The 26,543-nt window shown below is 42.4% G+C and overlaps 1 protein-coding gene across 1 annotated transcript; it reads right to left on the bottom strand.

Moving 5' to 3' along the window:
• Positions 1-258: 258 nt before the first annotated feature.
• PAAF1 (proteasomal ATPase associated factor 1) lies at positions 259-26,538 on the bottom strand. Its single transcript, XM_077837356.1, has 12 exons — positions 26,471-26,538; positions 26,122-26,162; positions 23,754-23,857; positions 22,309-22,398; positions 16,297-16,395; positions 15,121-15,271; positions 13,237-13,431; positions 10,337-10,428; positions 7,617-7,732; positions 5,277-5,359; positions 3,984-4,066; positions 259-778 (listed from the first exon to the last, which is right to left on the bottom strand). The coding sequence occupies exons 1-12, from the start codon at positions 26,515-26,517 to the stop codon at positions 701-703; spliced, it is 1,179 nt and encodes a 392-aa protein (XP_077693482.1). The 5' UTR covers positions 26,518-26,538; the 3' UTR covers positions 259-700.
• Positions 26,539-26,543: the final 5 nt, after the last annotated feature.

Below are 26,543 nucleotides of genomic sequence, written 5' to 3' on the forward strand. Positions count from 1 at the left end.
GCTATAACTACAACTGGATATATTTTTAAACTGCACAAGAACATATGTATTTCATTCAAGTGGAGATCAAACTGAAATCTCAAATTTAGTCTGAGATCAAATCATGGCTGCTCACTAAATTCACAGAATAGTCACACTTTTTGTTGTAGAATAGTCACAAGAAAGATTATGAGGCATTGAATGTGACATGGACATATCAGAGTCGTTTTGCTTTTAAATTAACTGTCTTGAAAATACACAAACTTCTCTAGACAGAGGTGATCAAAAGTCAATCCCTTTATTTCAATCAATTCTGCAGTGTGGTCACCTCCCCATCTCTTGTCTCTCCAGCCCCAAGATCATAGTCTTGTTAGAAATACCAAAAATGTCCACTGCGAAATGCGAAAACAGTTTTGTAAATATATTTGCAGATACAAAGGGTCTTGCATTAACATCTTCTATAAGCTGCTTACTGGAAGAGAATGGTCTAAACTTTGGTTGTAATAAGCAGCACAAGATCAAGAATTCTATGTACAGCCTTGTTCTTAGATTTTATCACAACAATGTTCTCAAAGCTTATATATACACTTCATACATACTGTACAGTCCTAGAAAGGTAGCTTTGCTTTTATTGGGAAGTGCTACTTAGCCTAGGTTCCAAACCTAGCTAGATTTTAGCCTTGGTTCTTCGTTCCATCTGTTTTCCACACACCACAAGTGGTCAGATGTCAGAAAGCTGGTATCTCCTCACCATCCCATCTCTGCAACATGTATAGACTTGTTTCTCCCATGTCGCTACCTAGAAGAGGGAAATGAAAATATTATTTAAAAATAAAACCTCTTACATGAACATCGTCCTCATCTGCTTTTCCCACAAGTGCCTTAGTGCTTTCTCCTATGCAACCCTATATGAGTAGGGAAAAACTCCCATCTTCTTAAATCCATCCTTAAAACACACCTCTCCCATGAGGCAGACAAATCACAATAACTGGCCACTGGCAAGGTGAAAGACCAGCCGCGCTTGACAACTCACAATAGAAACATATCCATATTAAGCTAGCTCATCTTAATTAATTAGCCTCTTACAGAGAAAATGAAAAAGTGGAGTATCTTCTTACTATATGTTCCATTCTATGCATCCGATGAAGTGGGCTGTAGCCCACAAAAGCTTATGCTCAAATAAATCTGGTATCTCTGTGTTAACAATTGGAAATCCTACTGGTACCGCCATGGATAGGGCAGTTTGCTACAGACAGAAGCTCATGTACTTCCCCAAATGCTATATTATAGTGGATTCTGAACTCAGCAAAAGCCTGAAGAGAAATGGGAACATTTGAAAATGCAGCAGTTTCCCTGAAGGAAAACTGGAGGAAGAGAGAAGAAGACACATCAGTAAATGGTGAGCGGTCCTGTTGAACAGCACTGTTGGGCATGTTTCCTGGTCCACTAGGTATGTCCATTTTTCTTCAGATTTGCAATTATAAAAGATGACTTTGTAACAGTGCTTGGGGTCTACAATGTGACAGCTAAATGCTTTATAGTTATTCAGCAACGACTCTTAGAAACAAGTTTTTTGGGGGGTTTTGAATTGTTTCAAAGATGATGGGCTTTTCTGTCAGATCTGAGAGAGAAGATGGATTTCTTTTGCTCACGGATCACCACCAGTTAAAAGTCTGCAGGCCAAACTCTGCCCTTGGGTATGCTGGCCTACGCTGCCTTCAGGGGGTATACTGTTGGAACAGATGGCAAGATATGACTTTGCAATAGGGCTGTCAATTAACTGCAGTTAACTCATGTAACTAGATCAAAAAAATTAATAGCGATTAAAAAAATTAATCACAATTCATCACAGTTTTAATCGCACTGTTAAACAGAATACCAACTGAAATTTATTAAATATTTTTGGATGTTTTTATACATTTTCAAATATATTGATTTCAATTACAACACAGAATACAAAAGGTACACTGCTTACTTTATATTATTTTTGATTATCATTTTTACAGTGCAAATATATGTAAACAAAAGAAACAATATTTTTCAATTCACCTCATACAAATACTGTAGTGCAATTTACAAATATAGATTTTCTTTGTTACATAACTGCACTCAAAAACAAAACAAAAAGCAAGACTTTAGAGTCTACAAGTCCACTCAGTCCTACTTCTCGTTCAGCCAATCACTAAGACAAACTAGTTTGTTTACATTTGCAGGCGATAACGCTCCCCTCTTCTTATTTACGTCACCAGAAAGTGAGAACAGGTTTTCGCATGGGACTTTTGTAGCCAGCAATGCAAGGTATTTATGTGCTACATATGCTAAACATTCATATGCCCCTTGATGCTTTGGCCGCCATTCCAGAGGACATCCTTCCATGCTGAAGACACTCGCTAAAAAAATAATGCGTTAATTAAATTTGTGACTGAACTCCTTGCGGAAGAACTGTATGTCTCCGGCTCTATTTTACCTGCATTCTGCCATATATTTCATGTTGTAGCAGTCTCAGATGACGACTCAGCACATGTTGTTCATTTTAAGAACACTTTCGCTGCACATTTGACAAAATGCTAAGAGGGTACCAATGTGAGATTTCTAAAGATGGCTACAGCACTCAACCCAAGATTAAAGAATCTGAAGTGCCTTCCAAAATCTGAGAGGGATGAGATGTGGAGTATGCTTTCAAGAATCTTAAAAGAGCAACACTGTGATGCGGAAAATACAGAACCCAAACCACCAAAAAAGAAAATCAACCTTCTGCTGGTAGCATCTGACTCAGATGATGAAAATGAAAATGCATCCGTCTGCACTGCTTTGGATTGTTATCGAGAAGAACCCGTCATCAGCACGGACATGTCCTCTGGCATGGTGGTTGAAGTATGAAGGACATATGAATCTTTAGGGCATCTGGCATGTAAATATCTTGCGACGATGGCTACAACAGTGCCATGCGAACACCTGTTCTCACTTTCAGGTGACACTCTGAACAAGAAGCAGGTAGCATTATCTCCTGAAAATGTAAACAAATTGTTTTTTCTCTGAGCGTTTGGCTGAACAAGAAAAAAGGACTGAGTGGATTTGTAGGCTCTAAAGTTTTACATTGTTTTATTTTTGAATGCAGTTTTTTTTTGTACATAATTCTACATTTGTAAGTTCAACTTTCATGATAAAGAGATTGCACTACAGTATTCGTATGAGGTGAACTGAAAAATACTATTTCTTTTTTTCTTACAGTGCAAATATTTGTAGTCAAAAATAAATATAAAGTGAGCACTCTACACTTTGTATTCTGTGTTGTAATTGAAATCTACATTTTCAAATATATTGAAAAACCACCAAAATATTTAAATAAATGGTATTCTGTTATTAACACTGCGATTAATCGAGCAATTGATTTTTTTAATCACTTGACAGCCATACTTTGCAACTGGAACCTGGTTACAAGGAGCGCTAAGCATCATCATCAACACTGTGGCTGTACGGAGCTAGATCCTAATCCAGTGCTCTCCCCCAGAGCTGTGTTGACTCAGCAGGGTTTATGGGAATAAAGAGTAGCAAAAACTTACTCTGATTTCTGAAATCAACAGATGTGATTTGGAATATGCGCAGTGGGCAGCTCAGCTGGGTAAGAACAGTGCCATTTTTACCGTCACTTTTCTAAATAGAAGTGCCCTTTAAAATAAGGCTTGAATGCAGAGGCAGGAGCCCCTAAGTTCTAATCAGAGCTCTCTCTGACCATGGACAAGTTACTTAACCTCTCTGCCTCAGTTTCCCCATCTGAGAGAGGAGAAATTACGCTATTGTTCCTCAGACACATGACAGGAGGAATTGTTTTTGTAAAGTGTTAAAACTATTCAAATAAAAAAGTAAATTTAAAAATTCACTTCTCAAAAAGGTGCCAGCTCTGCCGGTTGCCAAGTCACCAGACAATGGCAGCCATGGCAGAGTGCCGCCTTCATTCCCCCTCGCTGTTACTCAGGGCAATAGTGAGCAGACCTAGCCATTACCTTGTATACAGGGTCACAGTCTGCTTCTGTGAGGTCAATTACGTGATCAAGATCTTGCTGAATAATAAAGCAGGTTCCATCACCTAGAAAAAACAAAACAGGTAAGGAACACAGAACTGCTTGCAAGATAAGACAGTCTCACAACTACAAACGGACGCAGATTGGCATAATACAGGCACCATTTTGTATCAGAGCCCAATCACTGCTTTAAATCATAAGACTGCAGAAGAACTGCACTTGTTACACAAAGCCAACAGAGTCCTTTGAATAGGGGTTGTGGGCTGCCAGTTTGGCCAGACAGACGCTCAGAAGATTGGGGTACTTCATGGAAGAGTCAGTTGTTTTGGGAGACCACTGCGGAATGATGACAGAACATGAGATGTTAGGAAGTTAATGAAACACTGATTAACACTGTTCCCATTATGTCACTTGTCATCCATTTGCAGTGGATATGTTTTCAAAGGGTATATCTACTCTTGAGCTGGAAGATGTAATTTCCAGCTCAAGCAGATATGTCCACGCTAGCTCTAATCGAGCTAGTGCGCTAAAAACAGAAGCCTAGCCATGGGGATGTGAACAGCGGTAGGGATTAGCCACCTGGTTATGATCCCACCGCTTGCACCCCTGCAGCTACACTCCTATTTCTAGTAAGCTAGTGCAGGTATATCTCCTCGAGCTGGAAATTACATCTCCAGCTCCTGCATAGACTAAAATGTCACTTGGACAGCCAGCTATCACCTTGCACCACAACCCAGGAATTCACAGAGAAAGCAGAGCTGCATGATCGCAGTGAGACGTTGGCTGATCATATGGAGGGATGTGAACATAACCAAGAGGAGAGATAAGAGCAACTCCAGCTAGCCCTTTGGAAGCTCCCCTCCAGCACCAGACCGGAAACAGGTCAAGAGGTTAAAAAAAAAAAAAATAGATACGATCTAAAAGCTCTGGTCTTTGGTCAGAACATACTCATCACATCCTCTTAATTCACTGGAGGCCTGCTTCTGAACAGCCTGGTATAGTGATTTATACCTCTGCAAAGTGGGTGGGAAACGCTCCCAACTCAGAACAGTAGCATTACACACCCATTTTGCAGAGCCGTAAGAGACTCCATGAAGAGCAAGGAAATGGAGAATCAGGTCCTTGTTTTATAAAGTGCCTTTCACAGTTCTTCTCCGCTTCAGAGGACCGCAAGCAGAAGCTGACGTGTCCACACACTGCAGAGCAATGTGCAGAAGCGTCTTACGAGGATGACGATTGAGGTAACCACTATTGCCTCAGGAACTCTTGTACTACCTTGGCTGGCAATAAATCCGTCTCTATAAGGGAGTAGACAAAGCACCGGTGCTCCCGATCTATGAATGATCTGAACTGGAGCCCTAGAAAAACCAGCAGAAACAAGGTCAAAGCATTATAATCAAAGACCACACTGTTGTACTGATTTAGATGGAATATATGGACCAAAGGTGTTAACATAACCCGGTCACTGTTTAACATTAAATAGAGTTAAACAAGGCTTGGTATAGACCTCCGCCTTCTTAGTACCAGGGCAAACCCACCATTAAATATCCTTTTAACCTCTTATTAAAGATAAAGAAAAGGAAACACAGTCAACGTATTTGAAAGGTAAAATATTAAATAAGACTTTCATTTTAACAACATCCCTTGTTCCCCTTCTCTTTAGCTGGAGAGAGTTTGTAAAAGGAAAACTCCTTGTGTTTGACAGTCTCTTAGATTATATGAAAGATGGCAACAACTGTCCTTTGGGAAAAAGAGACGTTAGTTGAGATGGGCTAGAGGTGTTGTTGTTAAGCTCTGATCCCATTTCATCCCACGTGATGACTGCGATTCAGCTGGAGCTGATGGTGATACTGATGTCATCTGGGTCCCTCTCTCTGCCTTGGTCTGGTCAGGACAGGACAGGACATCTCTCAAGGTTAGCATAACAAACACCCAGGGCCCCAGGAGATGGTGAGGGTGGCAGCCATGATGGTGAAGCTTGCTTCAGTACCCTGTTCTCTCATTTCCCCCCAAAAGTTTCTTTCTTCAAGGATCCAGAAAGGGAGTGGTGGGTAGAACAGACCAACCCCTCATTTCGTCTACCAATTAGGCCTAGTTTCTGACACACCAATTTTGGTTCATTAATTTGCAGACCCACATTTTCTTGTTCACAAACCCTGACTTCAACACAGTCCTTGAGTTATATCAGTAGGCTTTTTTGTTTTTGTGTCTGGTTTTCTTGCACCTATTTATAACATTCTTTACTAAAAATAAACTTGATCTATTTTTCACAGTTAATTCCCAAGCAGCCAAAAAGGTATAGGCCCAACTGTCAGAACAATGCCCATATGCAATATAATAAAGAACAAGGAAACAGAACAGAGCAAGAAAGTTATTTAAAGATTAAAGTCATTACAGTCACATGAATTATACAGAGTGAGATTGGAAAGCTGGTGGTTAGTCACCATGGACAAGGGATAAAACTGGAAAGATAGAGATGCATCCAATCTGCAAAGCTCAATATTTTATCCTTCAGTGGATAGATCAGGGCAATGATTTCTCCAAAGGCAATTCCAGAAGATGTAAAGGGATCTAAATGCTAGTTAGTTTGTAGGCATGCACCATGATTCCCTCCGTACAGAATTTAAAGAGATTATCCTTAATGAAATAGATGAAAGCTTGGAGATTTTCCAATAACAGAAAAGGAATTTTTCAGAAACTGAATGCTAAATTCTCGTGTCATCATCTGAAGGTACCATCTTGACAACCTCCCAAGTGGAATGTTCATTTGGCACGAATATAAACAAAGTTAATCATTGCATTGTACGTACGAGCTTGATGAAGAGCTTTCAGAAAAAGGAAACACTTGGCAGTGGGCAGATCAATTCAGAAATACTAAATTGGAACGGAGAATCATATTGCAAGCGGAATTCACCACTTATAAAGCATGTTATATCGAAGGCCTAAAGAATTAAGCTCATTATCAGAGGCAGTGGGGGATGGGATTTCCATCTGGTGGAAGGTGTTTTAAGCTGTACTGGTTGTAGAACAGCTGATAAAATGACGTGGTAGGAAAAAGTGCTGGTGCTTTGAACAGGTTTATATTTAACTCCTACATTATTGTGATTTTCAGTGCATGTCCAGAGCATCCAAAGCTTTGGATGGGCGCGCACACAGCATACAACCAAAATCTATATAAAGCAAGACAAATTCCATTCTTCAGCATCTCAGCAGTCTATATAAAATGAATCCGTGTTGTAGTCTCAGTCCAGTTCCTAGTGGAAGAGAGTCTACAACAAAACCACCACAAACACAAGTGGCATCCCCATTGGTCATCTCTGTAGAGATGCCAAGGGCTGAATAGGCCAAAGAGACCAAGTTATTCTCTCACTTCTAGCAGGAGTCCCTTCAGATCAGGCCTGAAGCACAGAGGTAGGGCACTAAGAAAAAGACTGAACTGTAACTGACCCTGATACACCTGTTCTGTGGCTAAATTTAGGAGCCAGCATCCCAGGGATTCCTGCACTGCTGATGCTTGTGTTGTACCTGCTCTACAGTCACCATGGCTGTCAATTTAGCTCCTTTCACCAACGTTGAATTCACAGCTTTAAACACTTCACCACACTTGCCACTCACTTTGTATTTCTCACATCCAGCTGATATATATTTCCATCCTGAGTCCCTGCTAGGAGATAGATGCTTGAGAGGAAGGTACAGCAGTTAAATGCATCAGATCCAACGAAGAGAAACACCTGGGAATGAAAGGAGAGAAGACTTTAAATATCAGTTTATTCACAGGTAGCATGAAAGACAAAACCCACCAGCTTTATTCTTAATAGGAGTCCCAGGGAAAAGGGAATGAGTGATTTATTTAGGAAGTCATGGATACGGTTACTTCCGTGAGTTATCACAGACAATTATACACGACCTGTCAGAGGCAACATGGGGCTAACAGCTCTTTGCTCCATCCCAAGACATCCAGAGGCAATAACGCAAAGAAAGCCTCCAGGAATGAGCCTGTCACACTAGCATTGGCAATATATATAGTTAACACTGCTGGGATTCCCCTGGAGAGATAAGGTAGCACATCATACAGAGACAGCAGGGACAATACTGGGCATATAATACCCTCCATGGTCTTCCTCCAGCCTTCATTGCAGGGCCTAGAAATCTCACTTCTCTCCCTGCTAATCTTGCAGCAACCTCCCTCTGTTTCAGGCACAACTGTGTTACAGTTGGTGGAAGAGTCTTCTCCAATGCAGCATTTGTCATCTCTCCATTACTTTTCCAAACTCAGATGTTCTCCCATGTCTCTACCTCTTCAGTCTCTGTCCTCTATTTAAACTCTATAAGAGGATTTAAATCTGGCCCATGTTTTGGAAGTGTGTGTACAGGAGATACTATACAAGAAAGGAACCTGTACTGTGTAAGGCAAACATCTGTCCCAATACCAGAGACTGTACTTGTATAAGATCATTGCTACCAGTCTTAACATTTTGTGCAGAGGATCCACTGCCTCAATTTAGTCACTGGTGTGTAAGAGAACAAATATTTAAAGCCAAGTAAGATCATCAGACCTTATAAACCCATTCTTGATGCTTTATGGAGTACACTGGTATTTTAGCCCTTTGCTGCTTACATTAATCACTCTCTAGACAGAACTAGAGGAGTTGTCAAGGCAGCGTTTCCTCTGTGGCAGCAGTACTTGGTTTATGGATATATTCTGACCACTGTTTAAACCCTTGGAAAGAAGAGTTAAATTTGGATTATAACTACTGAGTTCATTAAGGGAGATGCGGTCTGAGATTTGTTCACTCCATAGATGGAGCTATTATGAAGAAGTCTTGCACAGCTACTCCCAGTTGCTTCTCCACATGTCATTACTGGTATGTCTGGCTTTTGGCACAAGCATATTCTAGGCCCCCACCTTCTTGAGGCTCTATCATAGGCCCTGCTATGCCATTACTACACACTTCCCATTCCTATTCCAGTTTGGGCTGCTCCAAGCCTGTCTCGCAAGTGAGAGAGAATCCCAGGCTCCCAGCTGGTTAGACCAGACCACCCACAGTTGACAGGAAGGCAGAAGGTACTGGTTGGTAGACCACAGGTCTCCATCTGGTAAGATGGCACAAGTGCTCGATAAGGCAGCTCTAGTAAGGACATTTTGGGGAAGGTGGCGTTATTGTAAAAATTAGACCTACTACAAATTCGTTGTTGCTGACCAGAGAAGAAACCATCGCTTGGAGTGATCTCATATAGATTGTATGGAGGGTGAGTCAGATCGAATACATTTTTCCAACGAATTTTTGAAAATAATGTAATCCTTTTATGAAGGATTTTTTTTTTTATGAAATGTAAGAGATGGTTGCAAATTAACAAGATTATGCTAGGCTGATTTTACACTGGGCTTTCAAACGGAACAACAGTTTTTAGAAAGATTGTACCCATGTTTTTCTTTTTCTAGTATTACAATATAAAACCAAACATCACCATGCAGTTGAAAGGGGAGGCCTTAAAATCCAAGGGAAAATGTGTGTGGACATTAAGAATTCCAGGGTGCTTTTCATAAAACTAGGGTTTGCCGTGGTGTCCTTGGCCAAAATTCCACCGCCGCTCCCCCCACCTCCCCTACTTATGTACTGTGTCAGTGACACCCCCCCAGAGAAGGCTGTATTTCAGTGGTGCTGTCTGCATAATTTGCAAAAAGAAAAGGAGAACTTGTGGCACCTTAGAGACTAACCAATTTATTGGAGCAATTGGTTAGTCTCTAAGGTGCCACAAGTCCTCCTTTTTTTTTTGCGAATACAGACTAACACGGCTGTTACTCTGAAACCTGTCATAATTTGCAAAGCATTTTGGGATTAGACATGATAAAAAGACCATTTTGAACCTCTGCATTAAAATCTAGAATACAACATATGAAAGGGAGAAAATGCAAAGTTATAGCTCCTACCACACCTCTGCCCCTTTAGTGTTAAATTTATGTCTTAATTTACAGGTGTAATAGCCACATTTTCTGAATTTTGTAGTTAAAAATTGCGAACTTCTACTAGCAGTCTTTGCATTTAATTTCCTTTAGAAAAAGAAATGATTATATACTGAATGGAATTTGCTACATATCCTCATTTCAATGTGTAATCGCTGCATTGGTTTCAACGCATCACACTCCCGATATGCATGCTCCAATACTAAACTGGTGCATTGCACACCTGTATGTTATGAAGTCAGGAGAAAAAGTGTATTGCAGACAGACATTAAATGAGTTCCAGATGCTTGTTAACATTTCATCTTATAAGTCAAAAGGTGCTAAGAGGTTTTGAATGGACAGTAGTGAACACGTCTCATGAGATCCTTACCGGCTGCCTGCTCTGTAATCCCACACCTTGGAGCTTTTTGTCTTCCCGAGCCAACAGCAGGATTTTCCCTTCTGTCCCAATTTCACGTTCACCTGTTAAAATTCTAATTGTTATCATCATTGGCAGTGATGCAAGGCATCTTGGCAACAGAATTGGGGATGCTTACGCTGATGGTACCAAAATCTCTACCAGATGCTCATAGGACATACCTCTTTCTACATGGAAATCCAGCAGGTCCCTTTGAGGTTCAGACTAGGACTTGGTGTGGCAAAATGTCTGATGATTTTGGGGTGGGAAAGGGGAAGAAAACACCCTTTTAACTAGGGAGGGAAAGGCAAGGAGATTCATGTACCAACAGACAATATACTCATTTCCAAAGGCCTCAATTATATAGAGCCTAATCTTACTCCTGTTGAAACCCACAACAAAGCTCCCTGTGGAGCAGAAGCATACCCCTAAACACCAAGAATGGCAGGGTGGACCAATAATCACACAGATCCTAGAGCCAATGGAACCTCCTGCTAATTTTAGCCAATACATACATGTTAGATGTAATATACACCACATTAAATGAGTATTATGCACTTGGTATGAATATAATACCCGTTATAGATATATAGATATTGTGACGAAGTTCCTCCTCTACCTCGGTGGGTCTTGCGCTTATTGGCGGATTTGCTCACCTTAGAGATTCACAGCAGCCCTCAGTTTGGCCGTTTTCGTGAACCCACAGTCCAGGTCAACTCCTCCTGTGTCTAACCAGGAGTTGGGAGGTTTGGGGGGAACCCGGGCCCTCCCTCTACTCCGGGTTCCAGCCCAGGGCCCTGTGGAATGCAGCTGTCTATAGAGTGCCTCCTGGAACAGCTGTGCGACAGCTACAACTCCCTGGGCTACTTCCCCATGGCCTCCTCCCAACACCTTCTTTATCCTCACCATAGGACCTTCCTCCTGGTGTCTGATAATGCTTGTACTCCTCAGTCCTCCAGCAGTACGCGTTCTCATTCTCAGCTACTAGTGCCTCTAGCTCCCAGCTCTTCACACACATGCCACAAACTGAAGTGAAGTCCTTTTTAAACTCAGGTGCCCTGATTAGCCAGCCTTAATTGATTCTAACAGCTTCTTGATTGGCTGCAGGTGTTCTTATCAGCCTGTCTGTCTTAATTGTTTTTAGAAAGTTCCTGATTGTTCTGGAACCTTCCCTGTTGCCTTACCCAGGGAAAAGGGACCTACTCAACCTGGGGCTAATATATCTGCCTTCTATCACTCTCCTGTAGCCAAGGAAACATCTATACATGCTCGTGCTCCACACCCTGCACGTCCTCACCCTTGCGTCCCGCCCCAATACAAAATGGTGGGACCTCCTGCCACTTCTGGAGGGTGAGGAGCCCCGGTGGGCCAGCCTATACTCCACCTTGGTCCCGAGGCCCGCCGGGGATATCAGTTGGTGACTCCTTCATGGAGCGGTGAGCACGGGCGTATACTTGGCGCGGTTCACCCCATTCCAGACACCTACCCTTTTTGCGGCGTGAGGGAAACCCTGGCACACATATACTTGGAGTGTGCCAGGCTGCAGCCCCTATTCCAGCTCCTAACAAATATTTTGTTGCGCTTTTGGTTACACTTCTCCCCTTTTTATTTATGCACTCCCTATCTGCGGCCCCACAAAGTCACGGGACCTCCTGGTCAACCTCCTCCTGGCCCTGGCTAAAATGGCCATCTATAAAACCAGGGTGAGGAGGTTGGCCAATGGAGTCTCCTGTGACTGTGGGGCCTATTTCCGATCCTCCATCCGTTCACGTATCCGGGCAGAGTTCTTCTGGGCGGCGTCCACTGACTCCCTTGATGCCTTTGAGGAGCAGTGGGCGCTGCCCGGGGTTCTCTGCTCGGTGTCCCCATCCGGTTCCCTTCGTTTGACCCTTTGACCACACTCCTGTCCCTGTTATTTCATTAGCTGTCCCCCGTAATCATTTGTGTCCAGGTCCTGTGGATCCCCCTCTTAAGCTCGGGGGGGGGGGGGGATCCTTTAGCAGTGGGCAGGCGAAGCACTTCCCGGATCCCAATAGGATCACTCTCCTGTAGCCATCTGGCTCGACCCTGTCACAATATGCACACACAAATAAATAAGTGTTGGGAAACTGTTAACTAAATGTATTACACTCTCCCTATAGTTCCGTTCACCCATGTCAAAAATCCCACTGCACTTTGCAAAGCTGAAGTCAGCTCTGGCATTAAAAAATGGGAAGCCTGTCAAAGCTAAGAGACATGAATGTTGTGTCCTAGCATAGGCTGGGATGCCGCTCTACACCCAACTGATCTGGAGTGTAGTATCTAGAAAAGAGATAAGAAAAGTATAGAACAAAACAACAACTGTTGTGAACTGATGGGCTGGATCTTAGTACAGACTTTTGTAACTTGTAAAATCATACTAGAAATACTACTAGCTGAAATGCCTGTCTTTGAAGCACAACTTCTGTGTAAACATAAAGGTCATACTGCGAGATAAGAATTCCTTCCCAGAAGGAGGATATGTATGTTTGCTTTTCATACTGTACTGCTTTGTCTTTAGACAATAAATTTGGCTAAGTTCAGTTATTTGGTCTCTGACATTTTTAATAATGAACTAGGAGTGTAGTCAAATAATTGGCTACACCTTTTAGTCTATATCATCCTCTGAAAAGGAACTGTATTCTTCAGCTTCTCTCAGGACTCCAGTGAGCAACCCTGATGGCCCGCTTCCCTTCCTCTTGAGAGTTTATGCTGTCAGAAGAGACCACTGAGGATGGAACTGCTGCCCTAGCGATGAAGGATTCCCCTCTATAACAGCAGTTACGTATTTTCCCTAGAGTCTGCACATGGTACATCTTTTTAAGGGAAAAAGAAAACCTCTCTATATTACTTACTAGGTGCTTTTTCAGGTGAGCCCAGATTTACTGTATTGTCAGCAACGCACAGAGCAATGCCATTCACAGGAGAACCACAATCTGCAACAACGCCTAGGCACGCAGATTTCCCACAATCCCAGAGGCGGGCAGTGCCATCTCTAGAACTGGAAATGACATTTCTTCCCCGATCCACAATGGCTGTGTCCAGGATACCTACACCAAAGCAAAGAAACTTCTCAGAAGGGTAGAAGTGAGGAAGTTACAGCAAGGTTGGAAAAAGCACCTATCTTGCTTTAAAAAGCTGGAAGGCAAGCACCAGAATCTCACAGGCAGTAGGCCAGTTGGGTGAAATCCCACTGGAGTTACATCTGCTTACACCAGAACTGAATCTGGCCCCTGAGCTAGATAACCCCATCATGAATTTGGACAGGTCAGTGATACTTGTGTATTCCAGATACAGCAACATGGAAAGCATGTTTCTTACCAGCTGTTAACATTCCCTTACAATTTTATAAAAAGAAAAGGAGTACTTGTGGCACCTTAGAGACTAGCCAATTTATTTGAGCATAAGATTCCGTGAGCTACAGCTCACTTCATCGGATGCATAAAGTGGAAAATACAGTGAGGAGATTTATATACACACAGACCATGAAAAAATGGGTGTTTATCATACACATTGTAAGGAGAGTGATCACTTAAGATGAGCTATTACCAGCAGGACAGTGGGGTGGGGGGAGAGAAAACCTACTCTGAAATCTTACAATTTTATATCACTGTTGTTTCTAACATTTAAAGAGGTATATTTGAATAGTTACAAGGTTTAATTAACAGTCTGCATACAGAAGCAAAGTTCAAATGCCAGGGCTGTTTTTCAAACAAAAGTCAACTGCAACCAGACGAAACCAAATTTAATTATTCTAGCTGACTGCAGCTACTGAGACTCCTTGTGATCCAATTATGCATACAACGGATTAAGTCAATTTTGGAGACAACAGAAATCTGCTAGATTTCCTCTCATTGAAGCTCTACTACATTTCCTGTCAGATTAATTTACAACATTGTTGCAATACATCCACAAAGCCTTTTACACATTTTAAAAATCCAAAAAAAGGTCAAGTGAAAATTACGCTAGGTTCACTGTAGGAGTCCAGAAAGATACTGCATTAATATTTTGCTCAACTATTTCGACAGATGCCACTTAGGCTATGTCTACACTACAGCTTGAGTCAGCCTAACTTAAGTCACTCGGAGGCGTGAATAAACCAGCCCTCTGAGTGACATAAGTACCAGTGTGCACAGCGCTATGTTGGAGGGAGAGCTTCTCCCACCCACATAGATACCATGGCTCATGGAGGTGGTTTTATTTTGCTATTCCTGTCCCCTGCCCTCTTGTCAGGTAATCACCCTCCCCTAAATTCAGCACGACACAACAGACTTCGTGCTCTGAGGCACAAACAGTGTCTTTACTTGTTTTATGAGGCACCTACAACATTGCTGGACATTTGAAAAATAACAGATCATCTGAAGCAACAGCGGTACAACCTTTATTATCTGAATGTCTTGATTAATGCTGAATAACCATTTATAATGGAAGGAATTTTCAGTGTAATCCATATAACCAGGGGATATCAGCCTATTTAGGACAGCAAGGAGTTCGACAGCCAACTGTACAGAGAAGGAATAAAATGCTACCCGACAGGAACAACTTCAGGTGTTTAGAATAGCAGCTGTTTTTGTCTGTGTTTTATATACAAATGCTGGGAGTCTGAAGAAGAGATTTGAAGCATCTAATGTTAACGCACAGCACAAAAATGTAATAGGCTGATGCTTGAACTTTAGCCCTCTGCTGTGATGTAATTATATAGGCAGCGAATTAAGCATTTTAAAGGCTAGTTTGTGTACCTCCTTTGTGACCTTTAAACGTTACTACACAGCTGGCATCTTCTGCTGACCAGATCTTTAGCTGGGCATCCATTCCCCCACTCAGAACCACAAGGCCCGACGGGAAAAACCTGCAACAATTCACATCATACACATGGCCTTCCAATAGTCTCTGGAAAAACAAAGAACTGCATGCTAGTTCCACTGTTATCACCCCGATGCCATCCTGTATGAAGTTATTCAGTACTAGAAAGCACACAGTGTTTTTACCTAAATCGTGGACATGGTCAAATCCCCCACGAACACAGCTAATCTTCTACAGTGGGATAAGTTCAAAAGCAGACAGTGAACAACCGTGCCGTAGCTACCATCACTTTTAACTATGCCTCCATGTTTTAATATTCGCAAAAAGAAAAGGAGTACTTGTGGCACCTTAGAGACTAACCAATTTATTTGAGCATGAGCTTTCGTGAGCTACAGCTCACTTCATCGGATGCATACCGTGGAAACTGCAGAAGACATTATATACACACACAGAGACCATGAAACAATACCTCCTCCCGCCCCACTGTCCTGCTGGTAATAGGTTATCTAAAGTGATCATCAAGTTGGGCCATTTCCAGCACAAATCCAGGTTTTCTCAACAGTTAAGGACAAAAATCACGTGAGAAAACCTGGATTTGTGCTGGAAATGGCCCAACTTGATGATCACTTTAGATAACCTATTACCAGCAGGACAGTGGGGCGGGAGGAGGTATTGTTTCATGGTCTCTGTGTGTGTATATAATGTCTTCTGCAGTTTCCACGGTATGCATCCGATGAAGTGAGCTGTAGCTCACGAAAGCTCATGCTCAAATAAATTGGTTAGTCTCTAAGGTGCCACAAGTACTCCTTTTCTTTTTGCGAATACAGACTAACACGGCTGTTACTCTGAAACATGTTTTAATATTGGCACTCATCACCATAGCCTCTGAGCATCACTTCCCTTGGGAGATTATGCCACAGTCTGTTAGATCTTTGACCTCAGAAGTGAAATTTACACTAATGTCTCACTCAAAGGAGAACACCGTAACCACACTGGACCTCAGTGCACAGTCACTATTAGTTAGGAGCCAAAGCTAGGGCCGGGACACTATAATCTATGAACTTGAGACAAAGAAACGTATAAGAACCCAAAGATAGAGCCAAAGTTCTTACTCTTATTTCTCCATTAGCCGCCTGCCAGACTTTCATGGTTCCATCGGTGCTGGAAGAGACGCCAAGGCCCCCACCACTGGAAATATCAATGCAGAGTATCTGTTTGGAAAGACAGCACCAAATAGTTTGAGCATTTTATGTGACCCTACGAACACATGCTTATTTTGCTCGCTCCCGCAAGGGAATTTTGCATTGAAGGAGACCTGCTAACCAAAGCATTCAGTAATAACACCTGTATAAAGATAGATATTGCAGATTTCACCATAGCACCTGAGCAATCATAGTCAATCACTTCACATGCATAACTGAACAATTCTGGTCTGATAATACTCTCCACATACAAAGCACCTTTCATTTGAGGACCTCAAGACCTTTTACAGACATTGGTCTCAGATGTTAGGAGGCACTCATCGAGAAATGTTAAGAATATGTTTAACAAGGTCTTGGCTTTCTCATTTAGTCTAACCAGAAAAAAGGGTTGTCTCCCTTTTGGGAGGGAAGGGGGCTTGACAGAAGGGAGTAGGTAGCTTAAATGAGTGTTTTCTGATTAAGTTGTATTATACAGACAGACATTCTGTGTCTCTCCCTCAAGGACAAGCTGCTGGTATGATCTGACCTGAACCCAGGCTTCAGACCTGTTGACTGACTGGATTATCTGACTTGATTCACCTCTATTTCTTACAATTTGGTGGCATTTACAAGCAGAGACTTTGCTAAATTTTTCCTCTGGCTCAGCTCAGAATTCTGCATGGGCAAGGAGATGGAGTGGATTTTGAAGGGCAGGTCAGCAGCATGTATAGATAGCAATAATTACATTTCAATTGGCAAGACCAAGTTTTTGGTTGCCCTGGGTTGAACAGAGGCCAGGATTTTTCTAGACTGTAGGCATAAGCCCCTTTTTGCAAATAAGAAACTGAAGTAATGAGGTTACGCAACTGGCTCAAAATAACAGTCAGTAGCAGAGCTTAGACTAGAATCCTGACGCAGACCTTTGCTCTCATTACTAGACAATATTCCCTTCCTTACACTATACAGTACCTAAGCATAGCCTCTTCTGCTTAACTCCCAGTGCCATGAAAGGGCATTGTGTTTGCGAGCATAGGAAAACAGATCCAAACCTGCAAAAGATCAGGTTTGAAATACTCAGACACCCAGCAGCCACAGCCTTAAATTCTAGTAGGGCTGACTTCATCCTCATTAAGTAGATAAACTGACTCCCACACAATTTACCACTTTTTGTGACAGCAAACATTTGCCTTATATCCTTTCACAAATTTCTCTTTCCCCAAAATATTGTGCATCACTGCTGTGATCTGGTAAATAGATTTCTTCTACTCTGAAGGGGGCTGCATTTTAGTTGCGGATGAAGTAATTTTGTAAGGCATTGTGTAATCATATCACTTCACCCACTGATAAAGTACAGCTACTCCTGGGGTGGAATATGACAGCTGGGTAACAGATTGTATCAACAGTGAACAGTTAAGGACAAAACTGTAAGAATAGTCTTCAGCTGAAGGAAAACAGAACATAATTACTCAACCTGGAACTCTGATAGATTAAAGCCTTCGCTCCAGCATCCCAGTACAAAAGGATATGGGATCCTTACTACTCACAAGTAGTCAGCACTCAGGTTTTATGTCTTATCTAAAATAAAAGCTCATCTAGTGGCATCATACTGAGGCATCAGTTCGATACCAACTCAGAATGAAGAATGCCACCTAACGATTTGCCCCCACATTTTCCCTGGTTTCCTATCCAAGCAATGACCAGGCCAAACTCTGTTTAGCTCATGAGCTCTGACAAGCAAGACCACAGCTAGGGGTGACATGGCTGCACACCAACAGTACTCCATTACCCATTTTAAAGAAAAAGGTGAATTTGTGGATTGTTTTTGTGTTTAAAACTACTTAAAACTCATATAAGAGCTCTGCTGGCTGGGGCTATTCACTGAAAACACAAGTCAAATCAGACAATAATTTAGCACGATTTGATCACAGAAATGTAAGACGACAACAGAATAATTTCACAAACAATTCCAATCCTCTCAGCAGTAATACACTACCTCACAATGAAAGGATTAGAAATTGCAAAGCACTCTCAGCAGACAAGTGTTAACACAAGGCACAGTGTTAATGTTTGACTAATTCAGAAACTAACAAGGGATCAATAAGCAGGCTGAGGTAATGTGCATTAACTCAGACCCAGATGCAGAGGTAGAAGTGATAACTGTAGCTTACAGTGTATCTGCTTGAAACTCACCTACCTAATAATAGACATTTACCTCAGTCTGTTTTCCAGAGCCAGCAATCTGCAGCCCATCACCCTCATTCAGTAACATTCAAAGCACAGGTTTCAGAGAAACAGCCGTGTTAGTCTATCTTCGCAAAAAGAAAAGGAGTACTTGTGGCACCTTAGAGACTAACCAATTTATTTGAGCATGAGCTTTTGTGAGCTAAAGCTCACTTCATTGGATGCCTACAGACAGCCCCGCAACCTGAAGCAAATACTCACCAACAACCACATACCACACAACAGAACCACTAACCCAGGAACTTATCCTTGCAACAAAGCCCGTTGCCAACTGTGCCCACATATCTATTCAGGGGACACCATCACAGGGCCTAATAACATCAGCCACACTATCAGAGGCTCGTTCACCTGCACATCCACCAATGTGATATATGCCATTATGTGCCAGCAATGCCCCTCTGCCATTTACATTGGTCAAACTGGACAGTCTCTACGTAAAAGAATAAATGGACACAAATCAGATGTCAAGAATTATAACATTCATAAACCAGTCAGAGAACACTTCAGTCTCTCTGGTCACGCAATCACAGACATGAAGGTCACTATCTTACAACAAAAAAACTTCAAATCCAGACTCCAGCGAGAAACTGCTGAATTGGAATTCATTTGCAAATTGGATACTATTAATTTAGGCTTAAATAGAGACTGGGAGTGGCTAAGTCATTATGCGAGGTAGCCTATTTCCCCTTGTTTTTTCCTACCCCCCTCCCCCCCAGACATTCTAGTTAAACTTGGATTTAAACTTGGAGAGTGGTCAGTTTGGATGAGCTATTGCCAGCAGAAGAGTGAGTTTGTGTGTGTTTCCGGGGGAGGGGTGGGGGGGTGAGAAAGCCTGGATTTGTGCTGGAAATGGCCCACCTTGATGATCACTTTAGATAAGCTATTACCAGCAGGACAGTGGGGTGGGAGGAGGTATTGTTTCATGATCTCTGTGTGTATATAATGTCTGCTGCAGTTTCCACAGTATGCATCCGATGAAGTGAGCTGTAGCTCACGAAAGCTCATGCTCAAATAAATTGGTTAGTCTCTAAGGTGCCACAAGTACTCCTTTTCTTTTTGCAAATACAGACTAACACGGCTGTTACTCTGAAACGTGTCTTAACACAACCTCACTTTTTTTTAATACTCCGTTGTAGAGATGTGAAAATGCTACTTTACCCAAACATACTGTGCATCAACATGTATTTTCACAAAGAGATGGAGAACATTTATTTTTCAGCTTCTACTATAGCATTTTCTATAGCACCTATTATCATAGTATCTAAGCACCTCACAAGTAAGTTAGATCTGTATAGCCAAGTCCCTCGCAGACTGTACAGGTTTCTGCTCTTCTACCTTCTGTGACAGAACGGGGTTTCATTTGGGATAGACGTTTTTTAGTTTCTTTGGGTAAGCTTTATGTAGAGTTAGAAAGTCAACCAAATCAAAGGCTGATGTTCCCAGCCATGTGCTCCTTTCCAATGCCAAAATGAAAGTCCCAGATGAAATTCAGCTTTGCCATGTCACTTAAGAATGTGAGCAGCTCCCCAAAATAGAGACGGCAGAACAGGGAGGTGCAGGTACTATATGGGAGTAGAGGAGGGGGAGGAGCAAATTAAAAAGCAGAAATATCCCACAAAAATAAGAATTATGTTTAAATGAAGAACAAAGCTGGGGCAAGGAGATGGACTGGAAGCCCAGGAAAGTGAGGAGTCCTCTGTTTATCCACAGAGCAGACACAGTACAGGCAGCAGTAGTGTGACCTTACCCACACTGCCCTGCCCTCACGCCTCGCCCCAGAACTGGAGGGTACACTTTAAGGGGTGAAAGTAACTCATTATTCATAAACCATTCAACCCTAGCCTCTCTGCTGAGTCTGCCAACAAGGGGATTAAGTACAGCTGTTACACCATGAGCACTAGAAAGGCCAAGTTCATTTTCTCTAGGACAAACAGCCATCAATTCAGCAGCTTTGCCACGACAAGCTTGATCTGGCCTTGAATTAGAGACCTAGAGTTGAAGAGCTCCATACCATTACTAGCCCCCTAGCCCAGCCTGTCATGCTCTCTAGTGTTGTAATGATTTCTGCTGTAATTCACCCATCTTTTCCCTTTATGATGGAACCTGCTGGGGGACTGGAGTGAGCAGAGACTGGAGCTAAACTGCAGGATAGAGGAAAACAGAGAAAACAAGAGCCAGCCAGAGGAGACTGTGGGAGAAGGGCATCCTTCCCACATTTTGGGCAGGTACTATGTCACCCCGTATGTTTGTACAGGACCTGTCATATTGGTCCCCTGTTCTCACTGGGGTCTCTGAGTGCTACTAGAGCAACAAATAAAGCATCTCAATCTCTCCTTTTACTGACACACAAAACAAGGCACCGAGGTGAAGTGACTTTCCCAATGGTCACACAGGAACTGTGGCCTAGTCAAAAACCAAATGCTTGTTGCCTGATTCAGTCTTGTCCTTTAACCACTAGACCATGCTGCATCCATGGGAAAGTAGGCCAAAAGTGATATTTTTGGAGCCCAGTTATTGAAGGAAGGGATATGGAGTAGCATGGTCACTGTGTAGGGTGAATGTAGTGCCATTGTTGTAGTTACTTCAGGAATCATTGCAGTAAATCCAGCGGCACTCTGCTGATCCACAGAACTGCTCCTGTCAAAGAGGTGAAGTATCCAGTTGTCAAAGAGCAATGCTCTCCTATTATTTATGATAGGTACTGTAGTTGTACTCAGAGACCGCTGTTAGGACCAGAGCCCCTTTGTGCGAAGCACTGTACAAACAAGCATACAGGAAGACATGGCCCCTGCCCTGATGACATTATTTGAGCTTGGTTGCATATTAATGTAATGTAACAATAGGGAAAGTGAAAATCTGATGGTTCTACGAAAGCAGCAAAGAGCCTTAGCACCTTATACACTAACAGACGTATTGGAGTATAAGCTTTTCTTCAGATGCATGTAGTGGAAATTTCCAGAGGAAGGCATAAATAAATAAATATATGTATGCCTGCCTCTGGAAATTTCCACTACATGCATCTGAAGAAGTGGGTATTCACCCAAGAAAGCTTATGGTCCAATATGTCTGTTAGTTTATAAGGTGCCACAGCACTCTTTGCAGCTTTCACAGATCCAGACTAACACGGCTACCCCTCTGATACTTGATGGTTCTACGTCACTGGAAAGTTTGTTTTTTCCCTCTTCATTATAACTGGCCAGTTCCTTGTAGCTGTCACAGTAGAATTGGATCTTGAGAAGGATTCCAGGGACCAAAGTTTCCAGAGATTTTTACCAAGAAAACCAAATGCCTCTCTGTGTCATATGTGACTGCTTCATGTATTTTTAAGGGTGTTGGATGGAATTTAACCACAATTAGATTAGATTTACAGGTGACCCAAAAAACAGCAAAATGCAACAGCACCCTATTCTTCCATGTAACTAAAGGGAATATCTATTTTAAGCTGCCCAAAGGATTGCAGAATTTACTTTGGATTGTTTTCATACATCACCCATTTAATGAACCGGAGAGACCAAGTTTAAAGCTAGAAAGTGGAAATACTAACTTAATTCCAACCTGATTAGAATAGTTTGTTGCTAAGTTTCTATGCAAAGGCATGTTTTACTCCATTTGCTTAACTGGTCTGCAACAATTACAGACAGACAAAGAATGTTATTAACATTCAGCTCTGTGTATCTCTAATCACTCAGCAAGATTACTTACGCTTTTTTGATGAATTCTGCAAAAGCTTGTGTATGGTGCCAAAAATTTTGTGGAAACATTTTCATGAGGGCAAGAAACAAGTATGCTTTTCTAAAGGAGGGGACGGAAAAAGATTACAATATTGTTAGAATTAATTGTACAGAACTATAACATTTACAGTCGTCTTATGTTCATGTACAGATGGAAAACAATCTTTACTATCCCTTTACCGCCTATCTGCTCATTTTACTGACTCAGAAACGTGCTTGTTCCCATTACTATTGCAGAGGCAAGTCAGTTATAGGAGAACACGCCTGATGTGATCAATTTACCTCATCACTACCTACTGCAGGGTTTCTTGCACCGTCCTCTGAAACAGCCAATACTGGCTACTGTTGGAGACAAAATATGGGGCTAGCTGGACCACTGGCCCGAGCCAGTCTGACAACCACTATGACTTTTTGTTCTGCTTTATGCACGAAAAACATCAGCTGACTTCCAGCTGGAGGATTTTTGTCATCAATGACATAAAAAGCAGAAAAAGCACATCTGGGTTTTCAGATTCCTGGCTTAATCTGTGGAACTGGCGGACAAAAATATTTCTTGATTAGCAAAACCTAGTACATTTAGAATCTTGATCATGAAAGGTGTTGAGTATCCTCAACTAGCACCTCTCAATATTGGACATTGGATCTGGATCAGTGAAATAAGAGAAAGCCTCCAGATTTTGTTTTTATGCAGTTATGTATCTAACCGATCCATATTTACAGTAAAATTGCAAATAAAGCCATGTAGGTGGCTTTGCAAAGCAATTGCTGACATATGAAGATACAAAAGGCTCTGATTTAAGGACAGTCATGATTTGTGCATAAAGTCCAAGTGACTTCAGTCTATAGGAAAACCTGATGAATGACTCTTACTAAAGCTTGAAGTGGCATTTTCATCAAACGGTTTTCTTTCCATGCATGCTTCAAATACAGATTAATCTGACTGGAGGAGAGCAGCAAGCACAGCCAGGGATCAAGATCCATCAAGCCACAGAAGATATATAATCCACAACCTGGTCACACACCACCAAACTTCAGTATATTTAGCGAGCATTCCTCATAGTAGTAGCTAAGTGCCAGTACACCTCAGTGGACAAAGAACTTGGCCTTTTCATTTTTAAGATCATATTTTAAGATTAAAGATTTTAAATGAAAAAAGTTTGATGGCCTCTTTTCATGTCTAGAAGATATTGGTCCAAAACCCACCACGTGCAACTAAATTCAAGTGGTGCAGTTACTATGTCTAATCAGGACAAATTGTTAAGCACTTTCTATGCGAAGGTTCAGATCATAAGGCAGTACATGGAACAGCACACTGTATGGCTGGCATCACAGTAGTGAATGACTGTAGCATTTTAATTTTGAGTAGTAGCTACTTGCTGACCCTTCAAACATACAAATACACTGAAATAAGAGTACCTTGGTTATTTCATTTACAACAAATCCTTCAGAGGCTGAGATCTCTGGAATCCCATCTGAGCCTACTCCCTGGCATGTCAGGCTGCCATACAAAGTAGGTTTCCCTGCAGTACAAAGACATATTAAAGATCAGAGAAAATGATGATTTAGCATTTTACACACTTCACATGTAACTATAATCCTGTATTTATTTTTGGCCTTCAGCAATTTCAGTGATACACAGGCAGCCTATTCAGATCCAAAATCTAATCTTCCTTTATGAGGTTTTTTTTTTTTTTAATTAAACATTCAATCACTAAGTGAGATTCAATTTGGACAAAGGCACTGAATATATTTGGGAGAAAATTCATGAACATGATTGATATGCCCTGTCTATCAGGCAGAGAGGAAGGTTTAGAATTCACGGATCATAACAGGCGAACAAGGAGGGTAAGAATGGGAGCTTTTGCTTAATTCAAATGGTCTGACGGGTTAGTAAAGAATAAATTTGACCAGACAAGCTTAAATGCTTTTTTGAATCACAAAGTTAGTAGATTAAAAGAATGCAGTAGATATATTTTAATTTAACTAAAGCAGTTGATAGTATGTCAGGAACACTTACTTGAAAAATTAATTCACTTTAGCTTAGATAGGAACCATGTCATATGGCCTGAAGTTTGCAGATGACATTAAACTAGAAGGAGCTGGACACAAGAGTAAACACTGACCTAACAAAAAGGGCCTGGACACAGGCAAAAAACAAAACAGGATTCTGCTTGGAAAACTGGGGAAAACCCCACAAAACAGATAATGTTCAGAGATGCAAGAGTGAAGCCTGACAGCAAATAAGACAAGTGTGGCAACAAGGAGAAGGTTATGAGTTCAGGCTGCATACAAAGCAGCATCACATCATATCACAAAAGGCAATAGCTGTTCTCTATAAAGACACAATGTGACCAAACCTGGAACACCATGATCAGTTCTGGGTATGTTCCAACTAAGATATTGACAAATTGGAGGGTGCTATGGAAGAGCAATATGAACATGGGGTGGGAGGGAGAAACATTCTTAAGGGTCCCATTCTAAAGTAAGTTCTTATATTACCCTCCTCTCACCGTCATAGCTGATCACTCTCCAGACTGCATGAAGTGACGTAACTAACACTTATTACATGTGATTCATTCTCTCTCACTTCCTTTCACCAGGAAAAGAAGCATGTGCAGTACAGGGCTGTGGTTTATTAGGACTTTTTACTTATAAATCATACATGCTGCTGTGTGTTTATGTTAGAGATGGCAGATCAAAGCAGCATACACGACATTTGAAATAGAAGGTGGGCAGGTTTGTAATAGTCCTTAGTTTCTGGGGGAGTTTATTCCACAATCTGAGACCAGCCCCTGGGAAAGCACAGTCCCGTACATAGATGAGTTTCACTCTTATGGTAGAAAGTTCCATTGTGTCAGAAAAGCAGAGTTGTTGACTACTCTCTTCATCTCTGAACTTTAGGCTTTTAGATATCCAAGGCCTAGACATTGAAGATACGGACCAAGATCTTGTACTTGATCCCATATTCTATAGACAGAAAATGCGAAGAGTGGAGGACAGATGCAGCGGGCTTGCAGTTGCCCGTGTTGATGAGGAAGTGTCCTGAAGCCTTCTGTACTACCTGACGTTTTCTAAGAGTTGATGGCTTCGTGTCCAGGTATATTGCACTACTATATATTGTAGACCAGATGAGAGATGACAAAGGCATGTATAATGGAGGTCAAGTTATTGCCACTAGATAGCATTACTTGCGGATGCCGCTATGTGAGGTAAGCAATGAAGAGAAATCCAGGTACACACCTAAACTACAGGCTCAACTGACCAATTGTAAATTTGTACCTTGAATGAACCAAAAGGACTACACTATGGCTGCAAACTCTGATGTAACAGCGGTTTTCCCTCTCTAAGATTTATTCTTAAGAGCTCAGCAGAAACATGCTGTGGTTCACCCCAGCTCCAACTCCCTTGAAGGAGAGCAGGAGGGCTTCATGTGTGCATCCAGACACCCAGCTCTGAGTTTCTTGGGTCAGGACAGGACTCCAGGTGTATATACAGTCTTCCTTTGGGGCTACTCTCCCAGAACACAGAACAAAGGGCAGGGCAAGAGGTGAAATCTAGCTGCAGAGAGCTTGGTGGGGGTGTCATTCCAGGATGGAGATCTCACCACCCACACATTCCCATTTTCCAGGTCAGGTAAAGTGCTTCACGAGGAGAAGACACACCCCTACATGGCCCCCCAGCTCCATGTATGATGCATCATGTTACGTGCAACACCCAGCTCAGAGCCAGGAAGTCTCTTCCAGTGGCAGGAGAGGGATGCTGAAGCCGGGGAGTCGCCACTCACCTGGGCTCCTGCAGCTCAGCCAGGCTTCACCTTCGTTCCTCCTGCAGAGAGGCACAAAGGGCCTGTTAGCTACGGACAGGACCAGCAGCACCGGGGAGGGGACAGGGCAGCCAGGAAGCACAGAGGGAGGATAAGGAGAGGGGGGCGGCTGTAGGGCGGCGGAACGGGGTGCCGCCCCCAGGACAGAAGGGCTCCGGCGTAGGAAGTGTCGCTGCCGGGGGTGAAGGGGGGTCTCTGGGGCGGGGGAGAGTTGGGGGTCGCCGCCCGGGAGCGGGGGGGTTGCTCCCGGGGGGGGGTCTCTAGGGAGGGTACCACAAGAATCATTCCGGGGGGAGGGGCCGGCTCCCACCTCAGCACCTGGTTCCAGTCACTCTGGATCCGCATCGTCGCCGCCATCTTCCCTCAGCACCGGAAACGCCGCC

This window comes from Eretmochelys imbricata, chromosome 1, assembly GCF_965152235.1.
Source record: "Eretmochelys imbricata isolate rEreImb1 chromosome 1, rEreImb1.hap1, whole genome shotgun sequence".
In the NCBI taxonomy this organism is placed as follows: domain Eukaryota; kingdom Metazoa; phylum Chordata; order Testudines; family Cheloniidae; genus Eretmochelys; species Eretmochelys imbricata.

What these genes read in the sequence shown, in the direction of transcription:
- PAAF1 (XM_077837356.1), bottom strand. Translation starts at nt 26,517, where the DNA reads ATGGCGGCGACGATGCGGATCCAGAGTGACTGGAACCAGGTGCTGAG. An exon ending in TTGTAAATGAAATAACCAAG is followed by an intron (nt 22,399 to 23,753) that starts GTACTCTTATTT and finishes CCCCTCCTTTAG; the next exon opens with AAAAGCATACTTGTTTCTTG. An exon ending in CGGCTAATGGAGAAATAAGA is followed by an intron (nt 15,272 to 16,296) that starts GTAAGAACTTTG and finishes TTGTTTTTCCAG; the next exon opens with AGACTATTGGAAGGCCATGT.